The sequence below is a fragment of the Octopus bimaculoides genome, chromosome 1 (assembly GCF_046866305.1).
Source record: "Octopus bimaculoides isolate indiv1 chromosome 1, ASM4686630v1, whole genome shotgun sequence".
Taxonomy (NCBI): Eukaryota; Metazoa; Mollusca; class Cephalopoda; order Octopoda; family Octopodidae; genus Octopus; species Octopus bimaculoides.
The window spans coordinates 703268-730767 of record NC_142928.1 but is presented as its reverse complement, the minus strand read 5'-3'; the positions used below and the strand labels follow the sequence as shown (position 1 = coordinate 730767).

Below are 27500 nucleotides of genomic sequence, written 5' to 3'. Positions count from 1 at the left end.
TGCAGCTTTGGAAATTGCTGTCAATGTCTTCACTAAAGTAAGAAAAGAATCTGTAATATAAACAAAGAAAATGAAATAATTCCAAGACATCCACTTGATTCAGTTATTCTTAAATGATTGGATTATTCAGACAAATTGATAGTATTGTCTTACAGTAGGTATCCATCGGTCTCGAGAGGTCATGAATTTGTGCCCAAATCAATCATGTCAGCTGCTGATGGTGGTGCAGCATCGGTTGTGACTGTACAGGCCTACATGGGAATACAGCGACTGCATTTGAAGGAGCTCTCTGCTGGTGCTGCTGATTTTTCCTTCAGTGTTGGCCCTGTGCCGTTATATTGGCCCATTTTTATTTCTGTGAAGAAGTGATTGATATAAGTCTAGTGTCTGTCTTTTGACGTGTCCAGTATGAGAGACCCTACTAGGAGCTTGTTCTCAGCTGGTATATCTCTCAGGGTCATTGAGGTGGACAAACTATCACACCATAATGGGGTTGAACCTTGTGATGGATTATAATAATACATTAAAAGCACATCTGAGCGTGATTGTTGACAGGGCCATGGATTGGCTCCTATGCCGGTGGCATGTAAAAAGCACCATTCGAGCGTGATCGTTGCCAGCGTCGCCTTACCATAACATTCGAGTGTGGTTGTTGCCAGTGCCGCCGGACTGGCTCCCGTGCAAGTAACACGTAAAAAACACCTTCTGAGCATGGCCGTTGCCAGAACCACCTGACTGGCCCTCATGCCTGTGGCACGTAAAAGCACCCACTACATTCTCAGAGTGATTGGTGTTAGGAAGGGCATCCAGCTGTAGAAACTTTGCCAGATCAGAATGGAGCCTGGTGCAGCCTTCAGGCTCACCAGTTCTTAGTGAAACCGTCCAACCCATGCCAGCATGGAAAGCAGACATTAAATGATGATGATGATGAGATTGCTATAGAAGTTAAACTCTAAAGTAGTAATGGTCCTAAATTAAATTAATTACACATGGTTTCTATTGTTACTATAATGGTTTAGGTTCTTCAGAGTTGATTAATGACATACCTCTAGTAGTCAGGTACCCCAGAGCCATTTATCTTTCAATCTCTAGTTGCTCTTATTGCTTCTAACACTCCTACCACCCCCACCACTCTCCTACACTAACCATCAACCCTAGTCCTTCAGCCACAGAACAACATCCCTCTAGAATTTCCTCCCTGCTCATGTTCTTCTGAAGGTCCTCACCTGCAACAGTTTATTCAGAGCATTAACAATATCAAACTCACTGGTCTCAGAAAGCCTGCAAAAGTCTTGAACACTGTGTCGTCTTCCAGATGGTTATAAGACATTTCACAGTAAACATTTTTGCAGTAGGAAAATTCACCATAAAAAATTTTGTCAGTCAGACAAGAATAAAAGTTTTTTTATACCAGCATTTAAAAAAAAAAAGAATGATGTGAGTTTTTATATAAGCATTAAATAGGCAAGTCTTTATTTAACATCAGACATTAAAAAAATAGTTATAGGAAATTTCACCATAAACATTTTTGCCATAGGATCATTCATCATAACAAATTAAATTTCATTTTAAATGACTTCATTACATTTTTTTTTAATGTTTGACATTAAATAAAGATTTGCTTATTTAATGTTTTTATAAAGGTTTTTATCAATCTTTTTAAATCAAAAATATGCTGATGTAATATTTTTTATCTTTGTCCATGCTGCAAATTGTTTTACGATGAATTTTCTTTAGGGTGAATCTTCCAGACTTAACAAGTAAAAGAAAAGCTGTTAATCATAAAAACAGAAGACCTCATAGCAGCTAAATCTCCCTCAATTCCCACTGTACATTCTTAAAATAAGAAGGAAATGTGTATCCGAGATAATGTAATCTTAGATACACCACACCTTAATAAAAGACAGGGTGGCCATGGCTAGAATGTCTTTGATCATAGGTCTGCTTTATCAGTGCTGACTTGAAGTTAAGCAACAGAGGTTTCAAGTGTAATAATGGGCAGAGTATCTTTATTTAGCCAGTGTTTTTGGTAATAATGCTTCATACATAACCACACACACACACACACACACACAAATTCTTCGTTTACTCTCACCTTACCTCCTCTTCTATGCAAATATACATTTACATACACACATACAAGCATGCATACACAAAAGCATAGGATCAGATCTTGGACAGAGTCAGAGCAGACCTTGAAGAGAGAAGGAAGTCACTGAAAAGATTGCAAACAGTGATGAAAGAACTTTGACTAACAAACAGCAAATTAATTGTTTAACCAATACATTAAATAAATGATCGATTAGTTTGTTGGTTAGATATTTAACCAATTGGCTAGCAATTAAGAAGTGATATTAAACCAGTGCATGTGTTATTATTGGCTTAATGACCCTCCCAAGACAGCAATATTTGTTTCAACATACAAATTCACATTAAGTAACTTGCAAACTAAATACATAAATGGAGTTTCCATATTATTCTTATATCATTATTTTTTTTTATTAAACAATTCTATATTGTTACTAATACTGGTTGAATAATTTTTTTTTTCTTTTCTTACAGGTTCCTCAGGAATTTGTCACTTATTTATCTGTACCTGACAAAATATTTATGCTAACACTTAACCATTTGTTAACCAAGGAATTTCTTGCAATCCTCATTAAAAGGTATCTGTGGTCTTGAATTGTTCATGAAATGCTGTTTGATCTTTTTTTTTTCTTTTTCAGTTCATCATTTTTAACTATGATTTGTTTTATTTTTTAAAAAAGTTTTTCAAGATGGCCTACCATTATTTTTGTTAGCTTGACATCTCAGACAGATACATGAGGAGTTTCCATACATGTTTCATCCATCCGATTCACGGATGGTAGATTCAAGGTGGTAGACAGCCTGAGACTATAATAAAAAACACTTGCCCAGGGCGCTGCACACAAGGATTGAACCCAAAACCATGTGGTTACAAAGTGAGCTCCTTAACTACACAGCCACAGCTATAAACAATACTGAGATTTCAAAATAGATTCTTTTTTTTTTATTAATACATTTCATATAAAATAATAATAATTAGATTTTTCTTTCTTTTAATTCTGATTTTTTTTTTTTATTAATACATTTCATATAAAATAATAATAATTAGATTTTTCTTTCTTTTAATTCTGATTTTTTTTTTTTTATGTATTTAGTGTTGATGTTAAAAGTTCAGAATTACCGACCGAAATCTTGTTACGAGTTGTTCAGATGTGCTGCTATCCTTTTGGTTTAGATGTTGACATAGAAATTACAGAGCAAACGGTCAGGTTGGTTGAATATTGCTTCCATTTCTTTTATCAGTTGCATACTTGAATTGTTTCAAGTTCTTTACTCCAGACATTTAGACAAAAATCTGCGTTTTGAGGGCATTTTTTATTACTAAAACTTCAAAATGTGTCCTTTTAGTTTCTTGAAACAGTAAAAGTAATAAATGAATAAAATGGAACGTTGTTTATTTATGGATTATAACTCTATTCATCAATACGCAGGAGTGGCTGTGTGGTAAGTAGCTTGCTTACCAACCACATAGTTCCGGGTTCAGTCCCACTGCGTGGCACCTTGGGCAAGTGCCTTCTACTATAGTCTTGGGCCGACCAAAGACTTGTGAGTGGATTTGGTAGACGGAAACTGAAAGAAGCCCGTCGTATATATGTATATGTATATATGTGTGTGTATATGTTTGTGTGTCTGTATTTGTCCCCCAACATCGCTTGACAACCGATGCTGGTGTGTTTACGTCCCTGTAACTTAGCAGTTCGGCAAAAGAGACCGATAGAATAAGTACTAGGCTTCCAAAGAATAAGTCCTGGGGTCAATTTGGTCAACTAAAGGCGGTGCTCCAGCATGGCCACAGTCAAATGACTGAAACAAGTAAAAGAGAGTAATACAAAGATATGAGAAAAATTTTTAATTTGCTCTACACTTGAAGCTTATGAATAAGCAGAGTTAGTGGAATGGTTGACAGAATGCCTTGTGGTGTTTAGTTAAACCACTTTCTGATATGAGTTCTATCTTTGCCCAAACCAATTTTTACCTTTCATCCCTTAGTGGTGAAGCAATATTTCAAATACTAGGGATGATGTAATGGTTTCAAATTTTGCCACAAGGGCGGCAGTTTTTGGGGAAAGGGATGAGTCGATTACATCAACCCCAGTGTTCAACTGGAACTTAGCTTATTGACCCTGAAAGGATGAAAAGTAAAGTTGACCTCGGTAGAATTTGAACTCAGCGCATAGCACTAAGCATTCCGTCCAGCACTCTAATGATCCTGCTAGCTTGCCGCCTTACTGGAGATGATATAATGGAGTAAAGACTTCATCTAAAAACTGTGTGGCACTGCGCTAATACTGGAAATCGTAATTAAGGAGATAATTAGCATACCAACAATTTAATACATGTTGATAAAAGATTTTGAAGGAATCAAAATGTTTTAAAATAATGGAACATCATCATCGTTTAATGTCCGTTCTCCATGCTGGCATGAGTTGGATGGTTTGACTGAGGTCTGGAGAGCCAGGAGGCTGCACCAGGCTCCAATCTGATCTGGCAGAGTTTCTACAGCTGGATGTGCTTCCTAACACCAACCACTTCAAGAGTGTTGTGGGTGCTTTTTACGTGCCACTGGCACAGGAACCAGTCAGAGGGCACTGGCATCAGCCACGTTCGGATGGTGCTTTTTACACACCACCAGCATGGGAGCCAGTCAGAGGGCACTGGCATCAGCCACGTTCGGATGGTGCTTTTTACACGCCACCAGCATGGGAGCCAGTCAGAGGGCACTGGCATCAGCCACGTTCGGATGGTGCTTTTTACACACCACCAGCATGGGAGCCAGTCAGAGGGCACTGGCATCAGCCACGTTCGGATGGTGCTTTTTACACACCACCAGCATGGGAGCCAGTCAGAGGGCACTGGCATCAGCCACGTTCGGATGGTGCTTTTTACACACCACCAGCATGGGAGCCAGTCAGAGGGCACTGGCATCAGCCACGTTCGGATGGTGCTTTTTACACACCACCAGCATGGGAGCCAGTCAGAGGGCACTGGCATCAGCCACGTTCGGATGGTGCTTTTTACACGCCACCAGCATGGGAGCCAGTCAGAGGGCACTGGCATCAGCCACGTTCGGATGGTGCTTTTTACACACCACCAGCATGGGAGCCAGTCAGAGGGCACTGGCATCAGCCACGTTCGGATGGTGCTTTTTACACACCACCAGCATGGGAGCCAGTCAGAGGGCACTGGCATCAGCCACGTTCGGATGGTGCTTTTTACACACCACCAGCATGGGAGCCAGTCAGAGGGCACTGGCATCAGCCACGTTCGGATGGTGCTTTTTACACACCACCATGGGAGCCAGTCAGAGGGCACTGGCATCAGCCACGTTCGGATGGTGCTTTTTACACGACCACCAGCATGGGAGCCAGTCAGAGGGCACTGGCATCAGCCACGTTCGGATGGTGCTTTTTACAACGACCACCAGCATGGGAGCCAGTCAGAGGGCACTGGCATCAGCCACGTTCGGATGGTGCTTTTTACATGCCACCAGCATGGGAGCCAGTCAGAGGGCACTGGCATCAGCCACGTTCGGATGGTGCTTTTTACATGCCACCAGCATGGGAGCCAGCCAGAGGGCACTGGCATCAGCCACGTTCGGATGGTGCTTTTTACACACCACCAGCATGGGAGCCAGTCAGAGGGCACTGGCATCAGCCACGTTCGGATGGTGCTTTTTACACACCACCAGCATGGGAGCCAGTCAGAGGGCACTGGCATCAGCCACGTTCGGATGGTGCTTTTTACACACCACCAGCATGGGAGCCAGTCAGAGGGCACTGGCATCAGCCACGTTCGGATGGTGCTTTTTACAAGCCACCAGCATGGGAGCCAGTCAGAGGGCACTGGCATCAGCCACGTTCGGATGGTGCTTTTTACATGCCACCAGCATGGGAGCCAGTCAGAGGGCACTGGCATCAGCCACGTTCGGATGGTGCTTTTTACATGCCACCAGCATGGGAGCCAGTCAGAGGGCACTGGCATCAGCCACGTTCGGATGGTGCTTTTTTACATGCCACCAGCATGGGAGCCAGCCAGAGGGCACTGGCATCAGCCACGTTCGGATGGTGCTTTTTACATGCCACCAGCATGGGAGCCAGTCAGAGGGCACTGGCATCAGCCACGTTCGGATGGTGCTTTTTACACACCACCAGCATGGGAGCCAGTCAGAGGGCACTGGCATCAGCCACGTTCGGATGGTGCTTTTTACATGCCACCAGCATGGGAGCCAGTCAGAGGGCACTGGCATCAGCCACGTTCGGATGGTGCTTTTTACATGCCACCAGCATGGGAGCCAGTCAGAGGGCACTGGCATCAGCCACGTTCGGATGGTGCTTTTTACATGCCACCAGCATGGGAGCCAGTCAGAGGGCACTGGCATCAGCCACGTTCGGATGGTGCTTTTTACATGCCACCAGCATGGGAGCCAGCCAGAGGGCACTGGCATCAGCCACGTTCGGATGGTGCTTTTTACACACCACCAGCATGGGAGCCAGTCAGAGGGCACTGGCATCAGCCACGTTCGGATGGTGCTTTTTACACACCACCAGCATGGGAGCCAGTCAGAGGGCACTGGCATCAGCCACGTTCGGATGGTGCTTTTTACACACCACCAGCATGGGAGCCAGTCAGAGGGCACTGGCATCAGCCACGTTCGGATGGTGCTTTTTACATGCCACCAGCATGGGAGCCAGTCAGAGGGCACTGGCATCAGCCACGTTCGGATGGTGCTTTTTACATGCCACCAGCATGGGAGCCAGTCAGAGGGCACTGGCATCAGCCACGTTCGGATGGTGCTTTTTACACACCACCAGCATGGGAGCCAGTCAGAGGGCACTGGCATCAGCCACGTTCGGATGGTGCTTTTTACACACCACCAGCATGGGAGCCAGTCAGAGGGCACTGGCATCAGCCACGTTCGGATGGTGCTTTTTACATGCCACCAGCATGGGAGCCAGCCAGAGGGCACTGGCATCAGCCACGTTCGGATGGTGCTTTTTACATGCCACCAGCATGGGAGCCAGTCAGAGGGCACTGGCATCAGCCACGTTCGGATGGTGCTTTTTACACACCACCAGCATGGGAGCCAGTCAGAGGGCACTGGCATCAGCCACGTTCGGATGGTGCTTTTTACATGCCACCAGCATGGGAGCCAGTCAGAGGGCACTGGCATCAGCCACGTTCGGATGGTGCTTTTTACACACCACCAGCATGGGAGCCAGCCAGAGGGCACTGGCATCAGCCACGTTCGGATGGTGCTTTTTACACACCACCAGCATGGGAGCCAGTCAGAGGGCACTGGCATCAGCCACGTTCGGATGGTGCTTTTTACATGCCACCAGCATGGGAGCCAGTCAGAGGGCACTGGCATCAGCCACGTTCGGATGGTGCTTTTTACACACCACCAGCATGGGAGCCAGTCAGAGGGCACTGGCATCAGCCACGTTCGGATGGTGCTTTTTACATGCCACCAGCATGGGAGCCAGTCAGAGGGCACTGGCATCAGCCACGTTCGGATGGTGCTTTTTACACACCACCAGCATGGGAGCCAGCCAGAGGGCACTGGCATCAGCCACGTTCGGATGGTGCTTTTTACACACCACCAGCATGGGAGCCAGTCAGAGGGCACTGGCATCAGCCACGTTCGGATGGTGCTTTTTACATGCCACCAGCATGGGAGCCAGTCAGAGGGCACTGGCATCAGCCACGTTCGGATGGTGCTTTTTACACACCACCAGCATGGGAGCCAGTCAGAGGGCACTGGCATCAGCCACGTTCGGATGGTGCTTTTTACACGCCACCAGCATGGGAGCCAGTCAGAGGGCACTGGCATCAGCCACGTTCGGATGGTGCTTTTTACACACCACCAGCATGGGAGCCAGCCAGAGGGCACTGGCATCAGCCACGTTCGGATGGTGCTTTTTACACACCACCAGCATGGGAGCCAGTCAGAGGGCACTGGCATCAGCCACGTTCGGATGGTGCTTTTTACACACCACCAGCATGGGAGCCAGTCAGAGGGCACTGGCATCAGCCACGTTCGGATGGTGCTTTTTACACACCACCAGCATGGGAGCCAGTCAGAGGGCACTGGCATCAGCCACGTTCGGATGGTGCTTTTTACACGCCACCAGCATGGGAGCCAGTCAGAGGGCACTGGCATCAGCCACGTTCGGATGGTGCTTTTTACACACCACCAGCATGGGAGCCAGTCAGAGGGCACTGGCATCAGCCACGTTCGGATGGTGCTTTTTACACACCACCAGCATGGGAGCCAGTCAGAGGCACTGGCATCAGCCACGTTCGGATGGTGCTTTTTACACACCACCAGCATGGGAGCCAGTCAGAGGGCACTGGCATCAGCCACGTTCGGATGGTGCTTTTTACATGCCACCAGCATGGGTGCCAGTCAGAGGGCACTGGCATCAGCCACGTGCGGATGGTGCTTTTTACATGCCACCAGCATGGGAGCCAGTCAGAGGGCACTGGCATCAGCCACGTTCGGATGGTGCTTTTTACACACCACCAGCATGGGAGCCAGTCAGAGGGCACTGGCATCAGCCACGTTCGGATGGTGCTTTTTACACGCCACCAGCATGGGAGCCAGTCAGAGGGCACTGGCATCAGCCACGTTCGGATGGTGCTTTTTACATGCCACCAGCATGGGAGCCAGCCAGAGGGCACTGGCATCAGCCACGTTCGGATGGTGCTTTTTACACACCACCAGCATGGGAGCCAGTCAGAGGGCACTGGCATCAGCCACGTTCGGATGGTGCTTTTTACACACCACCAGCATGGGAGCCAGTCAGAGGGCACTGGCATCAGCCACGTTCGGATGGTGCTTTTTACACACCACCAGCATGGGAGCCAGTCAGAGGGCACTGGCATCAGCCACGTTCGGATGGTGCTTTTTACACACCACCAGCATGGGAGCCAGTCAGAGGGCACTGGCATCAGCCACGTTCGGATGGTGCTTTTTACACACCACCAGCATGGGAGCCAGTCAGAGGGCACTGGCATCAGCCACGTTCGGATGGTGCTTTTTACACGCCACCAGCATGGGAGCCAGTCAGAGGGCACTGGCATCAGCCACGTTCGGATGGTGCTTTTTACACGCCACCAGCATGGGAGCCAGTCAGAGGGCACTGGCATCAGCCACGTTCGGATGGTGCTTTTTACACACCACCAGCATGGGAGCCAGTTAGAGGGCACTGGCATCAGCCACGTTCGGATGGTGCTTTTTACACACCACCAGCATGGGAGCCAGTCAGAGGGCACTGGCATCAGCCACGTTCGGATGGTGCTTTTTACACGCCACCAGCATGGGAGCCAGTCAGAGGGCACTGGCATCAGCCACGTTCGGATGGTGCTTTTTACACACCACCAGCATGGGAGCCAGTTAGAGGGCACTGGCATCAGCCACGTTCGGATGGTGCTTTTTACACGCCACCAGCATGGGAGCCAGTTAGAGGGCACTGGCATCAGCCACGTTCGGATGGTGCTTTTTACACACCACCAGCATGGGAGCCAGTCAGAGGGCACTGGCATCAGCCACGTTCGGATGGTGCTTTTTACACACCACCAGCATGGGAGCCAGTCAGAGGGCACTGGCATCAGCCACGTGCGGATGGTGCTTTTTACACACCACCAGCATGGGAGCCAGTCAGAGGGCACTGGCATCAGCCACGTTCGGATGGTGCTTTTTACACACCACCAGCATGGGAGCCAGTTAGAGGGCACTGGCATCAGCCACGTTCGGATGGTGCTTTTTACACACCACCAGCATGGGAGCCAGTCAGAGGGCACTGGCATCAGCCACGTTCGGATGGTGCTTTTTACACACCACCAGCATGGGAGCCAGTCAGAGGGCACTGGCATCAGCCACGTGCGGATGGTGCTTTTTACACACCACCAGCATGGGAGCCAGTCAGAGGGCACTGGCATCAGCCACGTTCGGATGGTGCTTTTTACACACCACCAGCATGGGAGCCAGTCAGAGGGCACTGGCATCAGCCACGTTCGGATGGTGCTTTTTACACACCACCAGCATGGGAGCCAGTCAGTGGGCACTGGCATCAGCCACGTGCGGATGGTGCTTTTTACACACCACCAGCATGGGAGCCAGTCAGAGGGCACTGGCATCAGCCACGTTCGGATGGTGCTTTTTACATGCCACCAGCATGGGAGCCAGCCAGAGGGCACTGGCATCAGCCACGTTCGGATGGTGCTTTTTACACACCACCAGCATGGGAGCCAGTCAGTGGGCACTGGCATCAGCCACGTGCGGATGGTGCTTTTTACACACCACCAGCATGGGAGCCAGTCAGAGGGCACTGGCATCAGCCACGTTCGGATGGTGCTTTTTACATGCCACCAGCATGGGAGCCAGCCAGAGGGCACTGGCATCAGCCACGTTCGGATGGTGCTTTTTACACACCACCAGCATGGGAGCCAGTCAGAGGGCACTGGCATCAGCCACGTTCGGATGGTGCTTTTTACACGCCACCAGCATGGGAGCCAGTCAGAGGGCACTGGCATCAGCCACGTTCGGATGGTGCTTTTTACACGCCACCAGCATGGGAGCCAGTTAGAGGGCACTGGCATCAGCCACGTTCGGATGGTGCTTTTTACACGCCACCAGCATGGGAGCCAGTCAGAGGGCACTGGCATCAGCCACGTTCGGATGGTGCTTTTTACACGCCACCAGCATGGGAGCCAGTCAGAGGGCACTGGCATCAGCCACGTTCGGATGGTGCTTTTTACACACCACCAGCATGGGAGCCAGTCAGAGGGCACTGGCATCAGCCACGTTCGGATGGTGCTTTTTACACACCACCAGCATGGGAGCCAGTCAGAGGGCACTGGCATCAGCCACGTTCGGATGGTGCTTTTTACACACCACCAGCATGGGAGCCAGTCAGAGGGCACTGGCATCAGCCACGTTCGGATGGTGCTTTTTACATGCCACCAGCATGGGAGCCAGCCAGAGGGCACTGGCATCAGCCACGTTCGGATGGTGCTTTTTACACGCCACCAGCATGGGAGCCAGTTAGAGGGCACTGGCATCAGCCACGTTCGGATGGTGCTTTTTACACGCCACCAGCATGGGAGCCAGTCAGAGGGCACTGGCATCAGCCACGTTCGGATGGTGCTTTTTACACGCCACCAGCATGGGAGCCAGTTAGAGGGCACTGGCATCAGCCACGTTCGGATGGTGCTTTTTACACGCCACCAGCATGGGAGCCAGTCAGAGGGCACTGGCATCAGCCACGTTCGGATGGTGCTTTTTACACGCCACCAGCATGGGAGCCAGCCAGAGGGCACTGGCATCAGCCACGTTCGGATGGTGCTTTTTACACGCCACCAGCATGGGAGCCAGTCAGAGGGCACTGGCATCAGCCACGTTCGGATGGTGCTTTTTACACACCACCAGCATGGGAGCCAGTCAGAGGGCACTGGCATCAGCCACGTTCGGATGGTGCTTTTTACACACCACCAGCATGGGAGCCAGTCAGAGGGCACTGGCATCAGCCACGTTCGGATGGTGCTTTTTACACACCACCAGCATGGGAGCCAGTCAGAGGGCACTGGCATCAGCCACGTTCGGATGGTGCTTTTTACACGCCACCAGCATGGGAGCCAGTTAGAGGGCACTGGCATCAGCCACGTTCGGATGGTGCTTTTTACACGCCACCAGCATGGGAGCCAGTCAGAGGGCACTGGCATCAGCCACGTTCGGATGGTGCTTTTTACACGCCACCAGCATGGGAGCCAGTTAGAGGGCACTGGCATCAGCCACGTTCGGATGGTGCTTTTTACACGCCACCAGCATGGGAGCCAGTCAGAGGGCACTGGCATCAGCCACGTTCGGATGGTGCTTTTTACACACCACCAGCATGGGAGCCAGTCAGAGGGCACTGGCATCAGCCACGTTCGGATGGTGCTTTTTACACGCCACCAGCATGGGAGCCAGTCAGAGGGCACTGGCATCAGCCACGTTCGGATGGTGCTTTTTACACACCACCAGCATGGGAGCCAGTCAGAGGGCACTGGCATCAGCCACGTTCGGATGGTGCTTTTTACACACCACCAGCATGGGAGCCAGTCAGAGGGCACTGGCATCAGCCACGTTCGGATGGTGCTTTTCTCACACCATCAGCATGGGAGCCAGTCAGAGGGCACTGGCATCAGCCACGTTCGGATGGTGCTTTTTACACGCCACCAGCATGGGAGCCAGTCAGAGGGCACTGGCATCAGCCACGTTCGGATGGTGCTTTTTACACACCACCAGCATGGGAGCCAGTCAGAGGGCACTGGCATCAGCCACGTTCGGATGGTGCTTTTTACACACCACCAGCATGGGAGCCAGTCAGAGGGCACTGGCATCAGCCACGTTCGGATGGTGCTTTTTACACACCACCAGCATGGGAGCCAGTCAGAGGGCACTGGCATCAGCCACGTTCGGATGGTGCTTTTTACACGCCACCAGCATGGGAGCCAGTCAGAGGGCACTGGCATCAGCCACGTTCGGATGGTGCTTTTTACACACTACCAGCATGGGAGCCAGTTAGAGGGCACTGGCATCAGCCACGTTCGGATGGTGCTTTTTACACACCACCAGCATGGGAGCCAGTTAGAGGGCACTGGCATCAGCCACGTTCGGATGGTGCTTTTTACACACCACCAGCATGGGAGCCAGTCAGAGGGCACTGGCATCAGCCACGTTCGGATGGTGCTTTTTACATGCCACCAGCATGGGAGCCAGTCAGAGGGCACTGGCATCAGCCACGTTCGGCTGGTGCTTTTTACACACCACCAGCATGGGAGCCAGTCAGAGGGCACTGGCATCAGCCACGTTCGGATGGTGCTTTTTACACGCCACCAGCATGGGAGCCAGTCAGAGGGCACTGGCATCAGCCACGTTCGGATGGTGCTTTTTACACACCACCAGCATGGGAGCCAGTTAGAGGGCACTGGCATCAGCCACGTTCGGATGGTGCTTTTTACACGCCACCAGCATGGGAGCCAGTTAGAGGGCACTGGCATCAGCCACGTTCGGATGGTGCTTTTTACACACCACCAGCATGGGAGCCAGTCAGAGGGCACTGGCATCAGCCACGTTCGGATGGTGCTTTTTACACACCACCAGCATGGGAGCCAGTCAGAGGGCACTGGCATCAGCCACGTGCGGATGGTGCTTTTTACACACCACCAGCATGGGAGCCAGTCAGAGGGCACTGGCATCAGCCACGTTCGGATGGTGCTTTTTACACACCACCAGCATGGGAGCCAGTTAGAGGGCACTGGCATCAGCCACGTTCGGATGGTGCTTTTTACACACCACCAGCATGGGAGCCAGTCAGAGGGCACTGGCATCAGCCACGTTCGGATGGTGCTTTTTACACACCACCAGCATGGGAGCCAGTCAGAGGGCACTGGCATCAGCCACGTGCGGATGGTGCTTTTTACACACCACCAGCATGGGAGCCAGTCAGAGGGCACTGGCATCAGCCACGTTCGGATGGTGCTTTTTACACACCACCAGCATGGGAGCCAGTCAGAGGGCACTGGCATCAGCCACGTTCGGATGGTGCTTTTTACACACCACCAGCATGGGAGCCAGTCAGTGGGCACTGGCATCAGCCACGTGCGGATGGTGCTTTTTACACACCACCAGCATGGGAGCCAGTCAGAGGGCACTGGCATCAGCCACGTTCGGATGGTGCTTTTTACATGCCACCAGCATGGGAGCCAGCCAGAGGGCACTGGCATCAGCCACGTTCGGATGGTGCTTTTTACACACCACCAGCATGGGAGCCAGTCAGAGGGCACTGGCATCAGCCACGTTCGGATGGTGCTTTTTACACGCCACCAGCATGGGAGCCAGTCAGAGGGCACTGGCATCAGCCACGTTCGGATGGTGCTTTTTACACGCCACCAGCATGGGAGCCAGTTAGAGGGCACTGGCATCAGCCACGTTCGGATGGTGCTTTTTACACGCCACCAGCATGGGAGCCAGTCAGAGGGCACTGGCATCAGCCACGTTCGGATGGTGCTTTTTACACGCCACCAGCATGGGAGCCAGTCAGAGGGCACTGGCATCAGCCACGTTCGGATGGTGCTTTTTACACACCACCAGCATGGGAGCCAGTCAGAGGGCACTGGCATCAGCCACGTTCGGATGGTGCTTTTTACACACCACCAGCATGGGAGCCAGTCAGAGGGCACTGGCATCAGCCACGTTCGGATGGTGCTTTTTACACACCACCAGCATGGGAGCCAGTCAGAGGGCACTGGCATCAGCCACGTTCGGATGGTGCTTTTTACATGCCACCAGCATGGGAGCCAGCCAGAGGGCACTGGCATCAGCCACGTTCGGATGGTGCTTTTTACACGCCACCAGCATGGGAGCCAGTTAGAGGGCACTGGCATCAGCCACGTTCGGATGGTGCTTTTTACACGCCACCAGCATGGGAGCCAGTTAGAGGGCACTGGCATCAGCCACGTTCGGATGGTGCTTTTTACACGCCACCAGCATGGGAGCCAGTCAGAGGGCACTGGCATCAGCCACGTTCGGATGGTGCTTTTTACACGCCACCAGCATGGGAGCCAGCCAGAGGGCACTGGCATCAGCCACGTTCGGATGGTGCTTTTTACACACCACCAGCATGGGAGCCAGTCAGAGGGCACTGGCATCAGCCACGTTCGGATGGTGCTTTTTACACACCACCAGCATGGGAGCCAGTCAGAGGGCACTGGCATCAGCCACGTTCGGATGGTGCTTTTTACACACCACCAGCATGGGAGCCAGTCAGAGGGCACTGGCATCAGCCACGTTCGGATGGTGCTTTTTACACGCCACCAGCATGGGAGCCAGTTAGAGGGCACTGGCATCAGCCACGTTCGGATGGTGCTTTTTACACGCCACCAGCATGGGAGCCAGTCAGAGGGCACTGGCATCAGCCACGTTCGGATGGTGCTTTTTACACGCCACCAGCATGGGAGCCAGCCAGAGGGCACTGGCATCAGCCACGTTCGGATGGTGCTTTTTACACACCACCAGCATGGGAGCCAGTCAGAGGGCACTGGCATCAGCCACGTTCGGATGGTGCTTTTTACACACCACCAGCATGGGAGCCAGTCAGAGGGCACTGGCATCAGCCACGTTCGGATGGTGCTTTTTACACACCACCAGCATGGGAGCCAGTCAGAGGGCACTGGCATCAGCCACGTTCGGATGGTGCTTTTTACACACCACCAGCATGGGAGCCAGTCAGAGGGCACTGGCATCAGCCACGTTCGGATGGTGCTTTTTACACGCCACCAGCATGGGAGCCAGTTAGAGGGCACTGGCATCAGCCACGTTCGGATGGTGCTTTTTACACGCCACCAGCATGGGAGCCAGTCAGAGGGCACTGGCATCAGCCACGTTCGGATGGTGCTTTTTACACGCCACCAGCATGGGAGCCAGTTAGAGGGCACTGGCATCAGCCACGTTCGGATGGTGCTTTTTACACGCCACCAGCATGGGAGCCAGTCAGAGGGCACTGGCATCAGCCACGTTCGGATGGTGCTTTTTACACACCACCAGCATGGGAGCCAGTCAGAGGGCACTGGCATCAGCCACGTTCGGATGGTGCTTTTTACACGCCACCAGCATGGGAGCCAGTCAGAGGGCACTGGCATCAGCCACGTTCGGATGGTGCTTTTTACACACCACCAGCATGGGAGCCAGTCAGAGGGCACTGGCATCAGCCACGTTCGGATGGTGCTTTTTACACACCACCAGCATGGGAGCCAGTCAGAGGGCACTGGCATCAGCCACGTTCGGATGGTGCTTTTTACACACCACCAGCATGGGAGCCAGTCAGAGGGCACTGGCATCAGCCACGTTCGGATGGTGCTTTTTACACGCCACCAGCATGGGAGCCAGTCAGAGGGCACTGGCATCAGCCACGTTCGGATGGTGCTTTTTACACACCACCAGCATGGGAGCCAGTCAGAGGGCACTGGCATCAGCCACGTTCGGATGGTGCTTTTTACACACCACCAGCATGGGAGCCAGTCAGAGGGCACTGGCATCAGCCACGTTCGGATGGTGCTTTTTACACACCACCAGCATGGGAGCCAGTCAGAGGGCACTGGCATCAGCCACGTTCGGATGGTGCTTTTTACACGCCACCAGCATGGGAGCCAGTCAGAGGGCACTGGCATCAGCCACGTTCGGATGGTGCTTTTTACACACCACCAGCATGGGAGCCAGTTAGAGGGCACTGGCATCAGCCACGTTCGGATGGTGCTTTTTACACACCACCAGCATGGGAGCCAGTCAGAGGGCACTGGCATCAGCCACGTTCGGATGGTGCTTTTTACATGCCACCAGCATGGGAGCCAGTCAGAGGGCACTGGCATCAGCCACGTTCGGATGGTGCTTTTTACACACCACCAGCATGGGAGCCAGTCAGAGGGCACTGGCATCAGCCACGTTCGGATGGTGCTTTTTACATGCCACCAGCACATATGCCACTCAGGCAGACCTAGCATTGATCACATTCAGATAGTGCTTTTTACATGCCACTGTCATGAGAGCCAGTCAGGGAGCACTGGCATTGACCACGTTCAGATGATGCATTTTACATGCCACCAGAATAGGAGCCAATCACTGGACACTGACCACAGCTACGATTTTGGTTTTACCTGACTCAACAGTTCTTCTCAAGCATATCATATTGCCTGATGCATCAAGGGTACTTTTAAATGGGCCAGACATGCAACACTGGCATCAGCCATCGCTGTGATCTCACTTTAGTTACCGGGTTGCCGGATCTTCTCAATCACAGCATTCTCCAAAGGTTTTGGTCTCCTGTCATTGCTTCTGTGACATTTGTTGATTATTTGGAACTAGAGAATATGGAAGTGTTGCAAAAACAGAAGTAATTCATTGTTAAATTTTCTGTGTTTTTTTGTTTATTTGGTTTTTCTCATTCTTGAAACTTGGAAGAAAAGTGGCTATGTCTACCTATGTACACGAGAGTAATAGTGGACATTATGATATTCATAACTATTTACATGTAAACTTATTGACAGGTACTTGCCTAGAGAAGCATTTGCTTCTGTAATTTCCCCTGCTATAAAGAGATTAAGAATTACTGACTATAGTTTATAATCACTGTTATAAAGAGATCAAGATTTGCTGATCGTTGTCACTAATTTCGATTATTTCCTGGGATATTCCGAGGATGGTACTTTCTGGAAAGTTTCGAAGATGAGCTACTTCCTGGATAGTTCCGAGGTGGGGACGAATTACTTCATGGAAAGTTCAGAGGAGGGGATTACATCCTGGAATGTTCCGAGGTATGCAAATTACTTCCTGGAAAGTCCCAAGAAAGAGCAGGAATTACTTTCTGGAAAGTTCCGAGGAGGGGGTAATTTCTTCCTGGAATGTTCCACGGATTTGGAGGAGGGGAGGAATTACTTCGTGGAAAGTTCTGAGGGGGAGGAAGTTCTGGAGAGGAGCGCCCGTCATGCTGCTGCAGAATTTGGATGCACCAATAATGTGTAACGTCACATGCATGATAATCAAAATTTATACTCCCGAGTTTTACAAGCAACCATCTTGAATGGACCGGCCGCTGGTCAAGATGTTCTTATAACTCCAATGTCCCTCCTCCCTCCGATACGATCTACAAGTTTAAGCGGCTTCAATTTCCTATCAAACTCTCCTTTGCAATGGCAATAAATAATGCACAGGGTCAATCATTGGAAATGGTTGTTTAAATCTCAGAGCAAGTGTTCTCCCACGGTCAACATTACGTTGGATGCTCCCGTGTTGGCAGGCCACAAGTCTATACATTTGTGTATCAGAAGGGAAAATGAGAAACGTTGCCTACAAAGAAGCACTCCACTGAAAAGACGGCTTTTCTTCACATCTTCCAAATCACCCCAGTCATCTGCCGCCTCAAAAGCTTCGTACTTGCCGTGCCAGCCAATGTAAGTCAATGACACACAACTTCATTCATTCACTTTATGTCTCTCTCTCTCTCACATACACACACACACACACACACACACATGCACGTCCATTTCATATATCTTTCAATTTCTGCTCTCAGCAAATAAAATTTTTACAGATACAACTGCTTACAAAAATTGGGATTAATGTATTTCTTTCTATGTTCATAATTAAATAAATGTTTTAATGATTATACAAACGTCCAATAGAATAGATCTCAGAAACAGACTACGTACAAATTCTTTCTTCACAACTCCTGAAGCCATTTTCTGACAGGAGGTTGATGAAGTCTTCAAACAGCTAGAGGCTCCAATCAAAACAGGGGTCCCGAAATGATAAGGTTGAGAAACGCTGTTATAGATTATGCCTAACTGAAAACGATCACAGCCACATCATCCAAACAGACCGGGTGAAACCGGGTTTAGCTGCTAGTTTCTATATAATAGGGAAGATTGGAGAGGATAATCATCAGTTCTTGATCTCTTAACAGGTTATAGCAGACAATCAACAGTTTTTGATCTCTATATAACGGACATTATGAAACTGGACTCTCATGTCACTCAGATGAATGAGGGACTCGGCAGGACATAACTAGACAGTGTTTTTAGTTCAATGTCTTATCTTGCCAACTCATGTGGGAACTTAGGGATAGATTGAACCTGGCTCTCTGCTGGATTCTTGTCTCTTTCAGCTGTAAGTTTTCAACTGTGAGTTCACAGCTGTAACCTACACCAGTGTCGCATAACCAGCCCGCTCAAAAGTACCTTGGATCAAAGGGCGACATTCTGTGCTTGGGGAGACCTATTGAGTCAAGTACATCAACATCAATATCAGAATCAAATCAAATGGAAATTGTAGTTGTGACCCCTGTGCTGGGTCAGTGCCAGTGCCGCTTTGACTGGCTTCCATGCTGGTGGCACGTAAAGAGCACCATCCAATCATGGTTGATGCCAGCTCCTCTGGCCTCTGTGCTGGTGGCACGTAAAAAGCACCCACTACACTCTCGGAGTGGTTGGTGTTAGGAAGGGCATCCAGCTGTAGAAACATTGCCAGATCAGATTGGGGCCTGGTGCAGCCTCCTGGATTCCCAGACCCAAGTCAAACCGTCCAACCCATGCCAGCATGGAAAATGGACGTTAAATGATGATGATGAGGATCTTTATCCTGGTTGCCTCAAAGTCAGAGATGACTCAGTAGCAGGAGCTTCTCCAGAAATTATAGAGGACAATCAACGGTTCTTGATCTTTGATTAACCCTTTCGTTACTATATTTCTGACCAAAATACACCCCTCATGAGTTTCAATTAAATTCTAAAATAATCATGAATTTAGACTAGTCTCATTAAACAACTGTAACTTTTTTATTTATCAACATATTAATGTGATATTTGGAACATAAAAAAAGGGTTCTTAATCAATTCTATTGCATAATTTTTGTCTCAAAGTTCTCCACGTACTGGAGTACTGCTAGTGTCTCTCACATGTAAATATTGGTTCAGCTTCACGAATCGTACTCGTTCATAATACTGGAAATATATTCATCGCCAAAAGGTTCCTGATCGCTCCAGTAATTTGTTATTCTGGGTAACTGTCTAATATCCATGATAATATTTATGGCAAAAAATGCCCGTATTTCATCTACGGTTGCAGGAAACCACAAGCTATCTTTTTTTTCCAGCTTGTTTACATTCTGCGTAACGGTTTGTTTCCGCAGTAATCATTTCAAACAAGCATGAACAAGAAGTCTAAAGGTTTCTCTTCCTGAGAAAGACTATGGGTAGACCCTGTTTCCTCAGAAAAATTGTTAATAAAAATATTTTAAAAATCTTTTTCTGGTGTAAAATCATCCTCGCTGTCGCCGTCGCTGCTTTCAGAATTGCTACTTTCAGAATCGCTGCTTTCAGTTTCGGATACAGAAATATCCGATTCATTATCGTTCACCACGTGATTTTGTAGCTCATTCATTCTTTTCTTTGATATCTCCATATCTTCTGTTGAAAAACCTTCAAATTCGGAATCACTGCTTGATAGCATGAAACTCCTCTCCATCTTCAAAGTTGAAAAAAATTAACGCCGCAAAAAATGTGGAAAAAATCTTCCAAAATTCACTGAGTTCAAATATCATGCCCAATGATGTCGGATACAATAACTCAACTGTTTGCAAAGTGAAATCAGGTGTTTAAACGAATGTACTAATGAGATTTGGGTTCAAATATACATTTAAATAACAATGGGTACTCTCGGCCGGCTACGGCCGGGTTGGTCTTATGAACCAAAAAATTTTTCGGCCAGCTACGACTGGGTTAGTAATGAAAGGGTTAACGGAGAAAATTACAGAAGACATTCAGTAGTTCTTGATCTCTATATAACAGAGATTTTAGAGGACCATCTTTAGTTCTTGACGAAAATTGTAGAGTACAGTCAGAAGCCTTAGAGATAAAAGAATTTATGGAAGAGAATCAGCGATTCTTTGTCTCTGTATAACAGAGATTATAGAGAACTATCAGTAGCACTTGATCTTTATCTGACAAAGATTGTGAAAAACAATCAGAAGTTTTAGATTCCTCTATATCAGAGGCCATAAAAAAAGGAAAAATCAACTGTTCTTGATTTCTACGTAACAGAAGAGAACACTTTGAAACAAATTGCTTTGAATAAGTCGCATATGTGAACTGATTTGAATAATATTAGAATTACTGTCTCCATCTGTTTCTATCTTTTTTTTTTTTAATCCTAAACTTCTGTATCTTACTAATGCTTACAATATTATTTTATGCATTTCTATTATCCACAAGGGAGAGTGTGTAGCTTCTTAGACATGATTAAGGCAGATTATTCTAAGAAGAAACACTCTGAAATAAAAACAAACTAAACAAAAAAAGTAATATATCAGTTAAACATAAGTTACTCTCAGGGGATGTTTCTGAGATAAATCTTATTTATTACCCAAAATATGGAAGATATATATCCATATAAAGAATGTGTTGAATAAAATATTTAGTGCAGTCAAACAGCTACTACCCATTGTTTACTGCACAGGATAGCTTTCATTAGAGTAAATATTATAAGGCATTTTCAACAGATCAGTACATTAAATAACCGAGAAATATGAATCCATGGTAAATTACGAGCTAAAACTGGCAAAATAATAATAAAAAAAAAAGAGAACAAGAGAAAATGTTGTACAAGAATACAAACTCAATATATTATGTTATGAAGGAAAGAAAAGTAGTCTTGATGTTTTGGCCAGATGATTGTCAAGATATAAGGGAAGAAAGGGAGAAAATAAGGAAAATAAATAGGCAAAAAGAAACAAAACAAAAGGTAGAGAATATTTATGAAAGTGGCAACATGACAACTATTGGCAGAAAGGTGAGGTTAAGTTGTTTAGGAGCAGAGAACATGCAAGGTAGAGGGCTAATGTATTCTGCTAGTTCTAAGGTTTTGGCAAAAGGTGGTGGGGCTGATGTATGCTGATGGCTCTAAAGGTTTTGGCAATAAACTAAATTAGCTGAAATGTCAAGGAAGTGATTAATAGTATTATCAAAGATATTTTAAATTTGTATACATCTCTGAGTTGTGCCAAATGCAGTCATAAAAACTAGAAAGTGGTATAAACGTTGAAAGAGAAAAGCAAACCTTGTATATGAGGAGGAAACAGTTGTGACTATTAACTCCATCCAAGATACAGGCCACCACCATCAAATAGAAGTGATCAAGATGTCAGAGGAGCCTGTATCTCTCTGACCTGGACTATGCAGGTGACCTTGACCTCACAGCCTGCCATCTGTTTGATGCTGCAACCAAAATCATCATCATCGTCGTTTAACGTCCGCTTTCCATGCTGGCATGGGTTGGATGGTTTGACTGAGGGCTGGCAAGCCAGAAGGCTGCACCAGGCTCCAATCTGATCTGACGAAGTTTCTACAGCTGGATACCCTTCCTAATGCCAAACACTCCGAGAGTGTAGTAGGTGCTTTTATGTGCCACCAGCACGCGGGCCAGTCCGGTGGCACTGGCAACAACCATGCTCAAATGTTGTTTTTCACGTGCCACCGGCACATGTGCTAGTAAGGTGACACTGGCTACGATCATGCTCGAATGGCACTTTTTACGTACCACCAGCACAGGAGCCAATCAGCTGCTCTGGCAATGATCGTGCTCAGATGGTGCTTTTATTATTGCACTGGCACAAGTGTGCCAATCAGGTGGTACTGTCATCGGCCACGTCAATGCAAAGAAGAATGAGTACATGACCACTAATAAGGTAAAAAACCACCCTGCTGTTTGTTCAAATGATGGTACACACAGCTTGAGGATGTCAGTGGCTTCAGATACCTTGGGTCTTAAGTTGCTGACGACAAGAAAAACTTGATGACACATGGGGGGAAAATCTTGTAATGCTGGTTAACAAGCTTCATCATATCTGGCAATCAAATGTTTCAAAGTGAACAAGGCTGATCTTTTTCAGGGCCGCCATCCTTTATATGGAGCTAAAAGCTAGACTCTGAGTAAGACACTTAAAGATCTCCTCCATGGTATAAACACTAGGATTTTCATGTAGGTTCAAAAACATTTCGTAATATGAGCAAAAGACTGGAAAGGACATTTATGGACACATTCCACTCATCACTGTCGTTATTCAATAATGCAGTGTAGTCTTTGCTGGCTTCTGACACCAGGCCACAGCAGATGTTATATTTTGGACACTTCCACATCCTACTAGAAAGTAAAGGCTTAAGACCCCTTCGGTCGTGACTGACCCTGGGATTGCACCCAGAAAGTTCCCCTCTGAGGCACAAGTCCAGGCAAGGTTGTTTATGGAAGACCAGCAGTTACCCATGCATACCGGCCTCCTCTCTCAACGCAACTGATGTTATCCAAGGGAAAGGCAAAGGGGCCGATACAGCTTGGCACCAGTTACATCGCAACTCATTTCTACAGCTGAATGAACTGGAGAAGCATAAAATAAAATGTCTTGCTCAAGAACACAACACACAACCCGGTCTGGGAATCGAACTCACTACCTCATGAATGTGAGCCTGACACTATCATATATATATATATATATATATATATATATATATATATATATATATATATATATATATATATATTTTTTTAATTTATAGTTTCAGCTTAGAGCTGCAGCTAATTGCTTCACCATGCACCAAATTTAGAAATAGGAGTTAAAATGCTTGATCATGTACATATTTAATTCTAATACTCTCAAATTTATAACTTTAAATGCTGCACTGAAGATAGGAAATAACTTAGTAAATATAACTTTACTTTAATCCCAAAATGCATATGTAGCTAAGCCGAGTCGTGTGGATTCGTTATTTTTTCTTTTTGCCTACGTAAAAAAGTGTGCTATTGTCTGGGAGATTTTTATAGTAGTAGAAAAGGCATTTTAAGAAGGTGGCGAGCTAACAGAAATGTTAGCACGATGGGCGGAATGCTTAGTGGCATTTCGTCTGCCGTTACGTTCTGAGTTCAAATTCCACCGACCTCAACTTTGCTTTCATCCTTTTGGGGTCGATAAATTAAGTACCAGTTACGCACTGGGGTTGATGTAATCGACTTAATCCCTTTGTCTGTCCTTGTTTGTCCCCTCTATGTTTAGCCCCTTGTGGGCAATAAAGAAATAAGAAAAGGCATTTTAACTCCTATTTCTGAATTTGGTGCGTGGCAAAGCAATTAGCTGACCCCTGATTATAATTATGTTTATAATTATAGAATATTCATATAATTTTACCTAAAAGAAGTTATTTTAATGTATTGAACCACTTGGTAAAATTATTAATTATTAATTGATTAATTAATTAATTTTACCCTTTTAGCATATATATGTGTGTATGGTTATATTTTTTTCTGATAACAATAAATTAGATAGGATGATGTCTATATTACAATAACCAATAATATGTTGTGCATGTATAGTAATATTACGATCATGAAACTAGTTTTAGCTTATCTCACTCATTCTCGTGGAATCCCTAGGAACCTTTTGTGGAAGCCTAGGGTTTTGGGGAACTCTGGTGAGAAACACTGCTCTAATCACTGACCCATGCGTCTTCAGGGTAAAGACCACCCAACTACATTGATGTTATTGGCAGTGTCTACACAAATGAAAGCTAATGAGAGATGGAGATTCTTGATGCAGCTTGGAGAAATGCATCTGGATTGTGGCCACTGGGAGGAGATGTTGAAGAATGTGTAAATTGAGAAATTGTCTGGTTCTTATTTTAATGTTACTAAAAGCTCCCCAGCTTACCAGTTTTCAGTGAAACTGTCCAACCCATGCCAGCAGGGAAAATAGACGCTAAATGATGATGATGATGATGAAAAGTCATAAAATACTGTCTCATGGAAGAGGAAGACCAACGAAGGTCTTCCTCTTCTTGTGAAGGTCGATCTCAGGAAGCTCAACCTCACAAGAAAGATGACAGAGGACCATAACAAATGATAAGATGTTATGTTGATGAGGACCAGTCCAACTCATGCAAGCATGGAAAAATAGATGTAAAACTGAAGATGATGATGATACTGAGTAATAAAACTAAAGCTGTTCCTTTAGCTACACATTTACAGGTATTTTCATTGTCAATTTGGTTCTAATTTTTATAGTGTTTCTACATTATCAGTCGCTACAATTGTTCATTAAACTTATTGGTAAACAAATTATCGGTAGAAATATTTCTTAATTGAATAAGAACATTAATTGGAGATTTTTTAAAACAAAATCAATGAAAACATTATTTACTTTTGGTCAAGAAATATCTTAAGATTGTCTGGAACTGATATAAATCAAGTTCTTGAAACTTTGTTGATAAAGACAGATATTTGATTAGAGTGCCTTTCATGGCACATCGGTAGTGAGTCTAAAACGGTGCTTCTCAAGCATTTTGTTAACTATGAACCCCTTTGATATTTATTCTACTCTACTCAGCCCTAATAAACGTGCAGTGCTTACAAAAAATCCTGTTATTTTTTTATAATTAAATATTTTTAGGGAGTGCATAAAACATTGGTAAAATATTTTGTGTATTATGGAAATAGAGCCAATTAATTGCTCATAAATTTTAACAACAAAATCTTATATCGACTGCTAAGAGTTATGTGGACCCCAGTTGAGAATCACAGGTCTAAAATCTCATTGGGTCATGAAGATCTCTCTTTGAATGTTCCCTGGAATATATCCCTCCTTAAGTTCAATACACAGGTCGTTAACTGCAGAGTGTATGCGTGGATGTATTCTTTACTTTAACTACAGGTAAGAGTTGATGACAGGAAGGGCATCCAGCTGTAAAATACTCTCTCAAATATGTATCCACCTAACCTGTACCAGTATAGGAAAATGAAAGAAAATGAATGAATACACACATGCATCTTATTCTATTTAATGTCTTCCTTGTACATTTTGCATTCAAGTCCTGTCAAACTTGATTTTGCTTGTCATTATAGCCTTAATTAAATAAGTCGCAGGTATGTAACAGAGCCCATTCAGTCCTTTATTCTTTATTCTTTGTTTTTATGCCATTCTAAAAAATTATTTGCCAAAACCTGTTTTTTTTCTTTCTCTTAACATTTCTTTTTTTCTTTCCACAGCTGTTTTCATTCTCTAGACTTATTACCAAAACTCTTGTATGCAACAGTCCATTACATAAGAAGAGAATCCTTAGATGTCCCTATCAGCTTAATCTGTCGCTTGGTTCTGTCCACAGATGGTATGGTCATCCAGCTTTCAAATGCTATAAATGCAGATCTGAAGGTAATCTTACTGTTGCAATTATATAATTAGGAATGTGACACAATTATTGTATAACTATTGTATAATTCATCATCATCAACAACAACATTATCATCGTTTAATGTCCGTTTTCCATGCTAGCCTGGGTTGGACGGTTCGACCGGGGTCTGGGAAGCCAGGAGGCTGCACCAGGCTCCAGTCTGATCTGGCAGTGTTTCTACAGCTGGATGCCCTTCTTAACGCCAACCAGTTCGTGAGTGTAGTGGGTGCATTTTACGTGCCACCGGCACAGAGGCTAGAGGAGGCTGGCAACGGCCACGATCAGTTGGTCCTTTTTACGTGCCACTGGCCTGGCCACGTTCGGATTGTGCTTTTTACATGCCACCAGCACAAGGATCACAACTACAATTTCCATTTGATTTTCATTTTGATGTTGATGTACTTGACTCAATAGGTCTCCTCAAGCACAGCATGTCACCCTACAATCCAAGGTACTTTTCACTGGACTAGGGCTGGTTATGCGAAACTGGTGCATTAATGTCCGTTGTCCGTGCTGGCATAGGTTGGATGGTTTGACCAGAGCTGGCAAACTGGGCAGCTGCACCAGACTCTAGTCTGATTTGGCATGGTTTCTACAGCTGGATGCCCTTCCTAATGCCAAACATTTTACAGAGTTTGCTGGGTGTTTTTACATGGTACCACAGGGACGTTTTTACATTGCACCACGCAGGCGCTTTGATGCGGCACTGCACAGGTGATTTTACATGCTGCTCTACAGGCACTATTGTATATTTCTATATTGTATGGCTTGAAGATTGGGAAGTCTTTCCTGTTTGAACCGCTACTTCTCTGCTAGCCAGCTCCATGTCAAATCATCCAACCCATGCCAAATGGAGACTGTATGTTAAACAATTATGGTGATGATGATAAATGTGTGTGTGCGTATGTATGTGTACCCTGCAACCATCAGGGGGTCGTTGTAACAAAGTGCCATTGAGCCACTGTCACACCTCCTATGAAAAACTTATCTTGCCAGGGGAATATATTAACTTGCTCGAAATATGTTAGGGTCAGTGACTGGAAGGGCATCCAGCCGTAGAAATCCTGCTGACATAAATTTTGTCTCCTGCAAGCATTGGAAAGTAGTTGCAAAGACACACACACACACAACCTCCATCGACCAAATTCACTGACAAGGCATTGGTTGGCCCAGCGCTACAGTAGAAAACATTCACCCAGGGTGCCATGCAGCAAGACTGAACCTGAAGTTACAGAGTTGCAAAGCAAGTTTCTTAATGACACTGCCGTGCCTGTGCAATCTGTGTGTGTGTTTGTATGTGTATACACACACATACATAGTGAGAGATTTTTATGTCTATTGTTCATTGGTTCAACTGAAGTTGATTACTTTCCTTAGTAGTACTCAATACAAAATACAAGTGTAGAGTTTCACATTTCTTTTTTTAAAATTTTATTTATTTGATCATTCACACTACATTCATTTCAGCCTCTCATTGCAATGATTCCATAATGATTATGTAGAGAGTAGGTATTTAAGTAATTGATGTTGCCAAAAATTTCAGCATTTTATTTTTTCAGAACTGGTTTGAAAACATTTTCTAATTTTAAAAGAAATGTTAAAAAAAAAAAA

General features: G+C 46.6%; 1 protein-coding gene across 2 annotated transcripts in view; it reads left to right on the top strand.

The window, feature by feature from the left end:
• The window catches only part of LOC106881984 (serine/threonine-protein kinase 36), a 177170-nt gene that overhangs the window by 121287 nt on the left and 28383 nt on the right, over window positions 1-27500 (top strand). For both annotated transcript variants that reach the window (XM_089347358.1, XM_089347369.1), the window contains 4 exons: window positions 1-37; window positions 2563-2666; window positions 3183-3296; window positions 25708-25870. The exon at window positions 1-37 is cut by the window's left edge and continues 188 nt beyond it. In XM_089347358.1, coding sequence (XP_089203484.1) covers window positions 1-37; window positions 2563-2666; window positions 3183-3296; window positions 25708-25870 — 418 coding nt within the window. The remainder of the gene's footprint in view (window positions 38-2562; window positions 2667-3182; window positions 3297-25707; window positions 25871-27500) is intronic.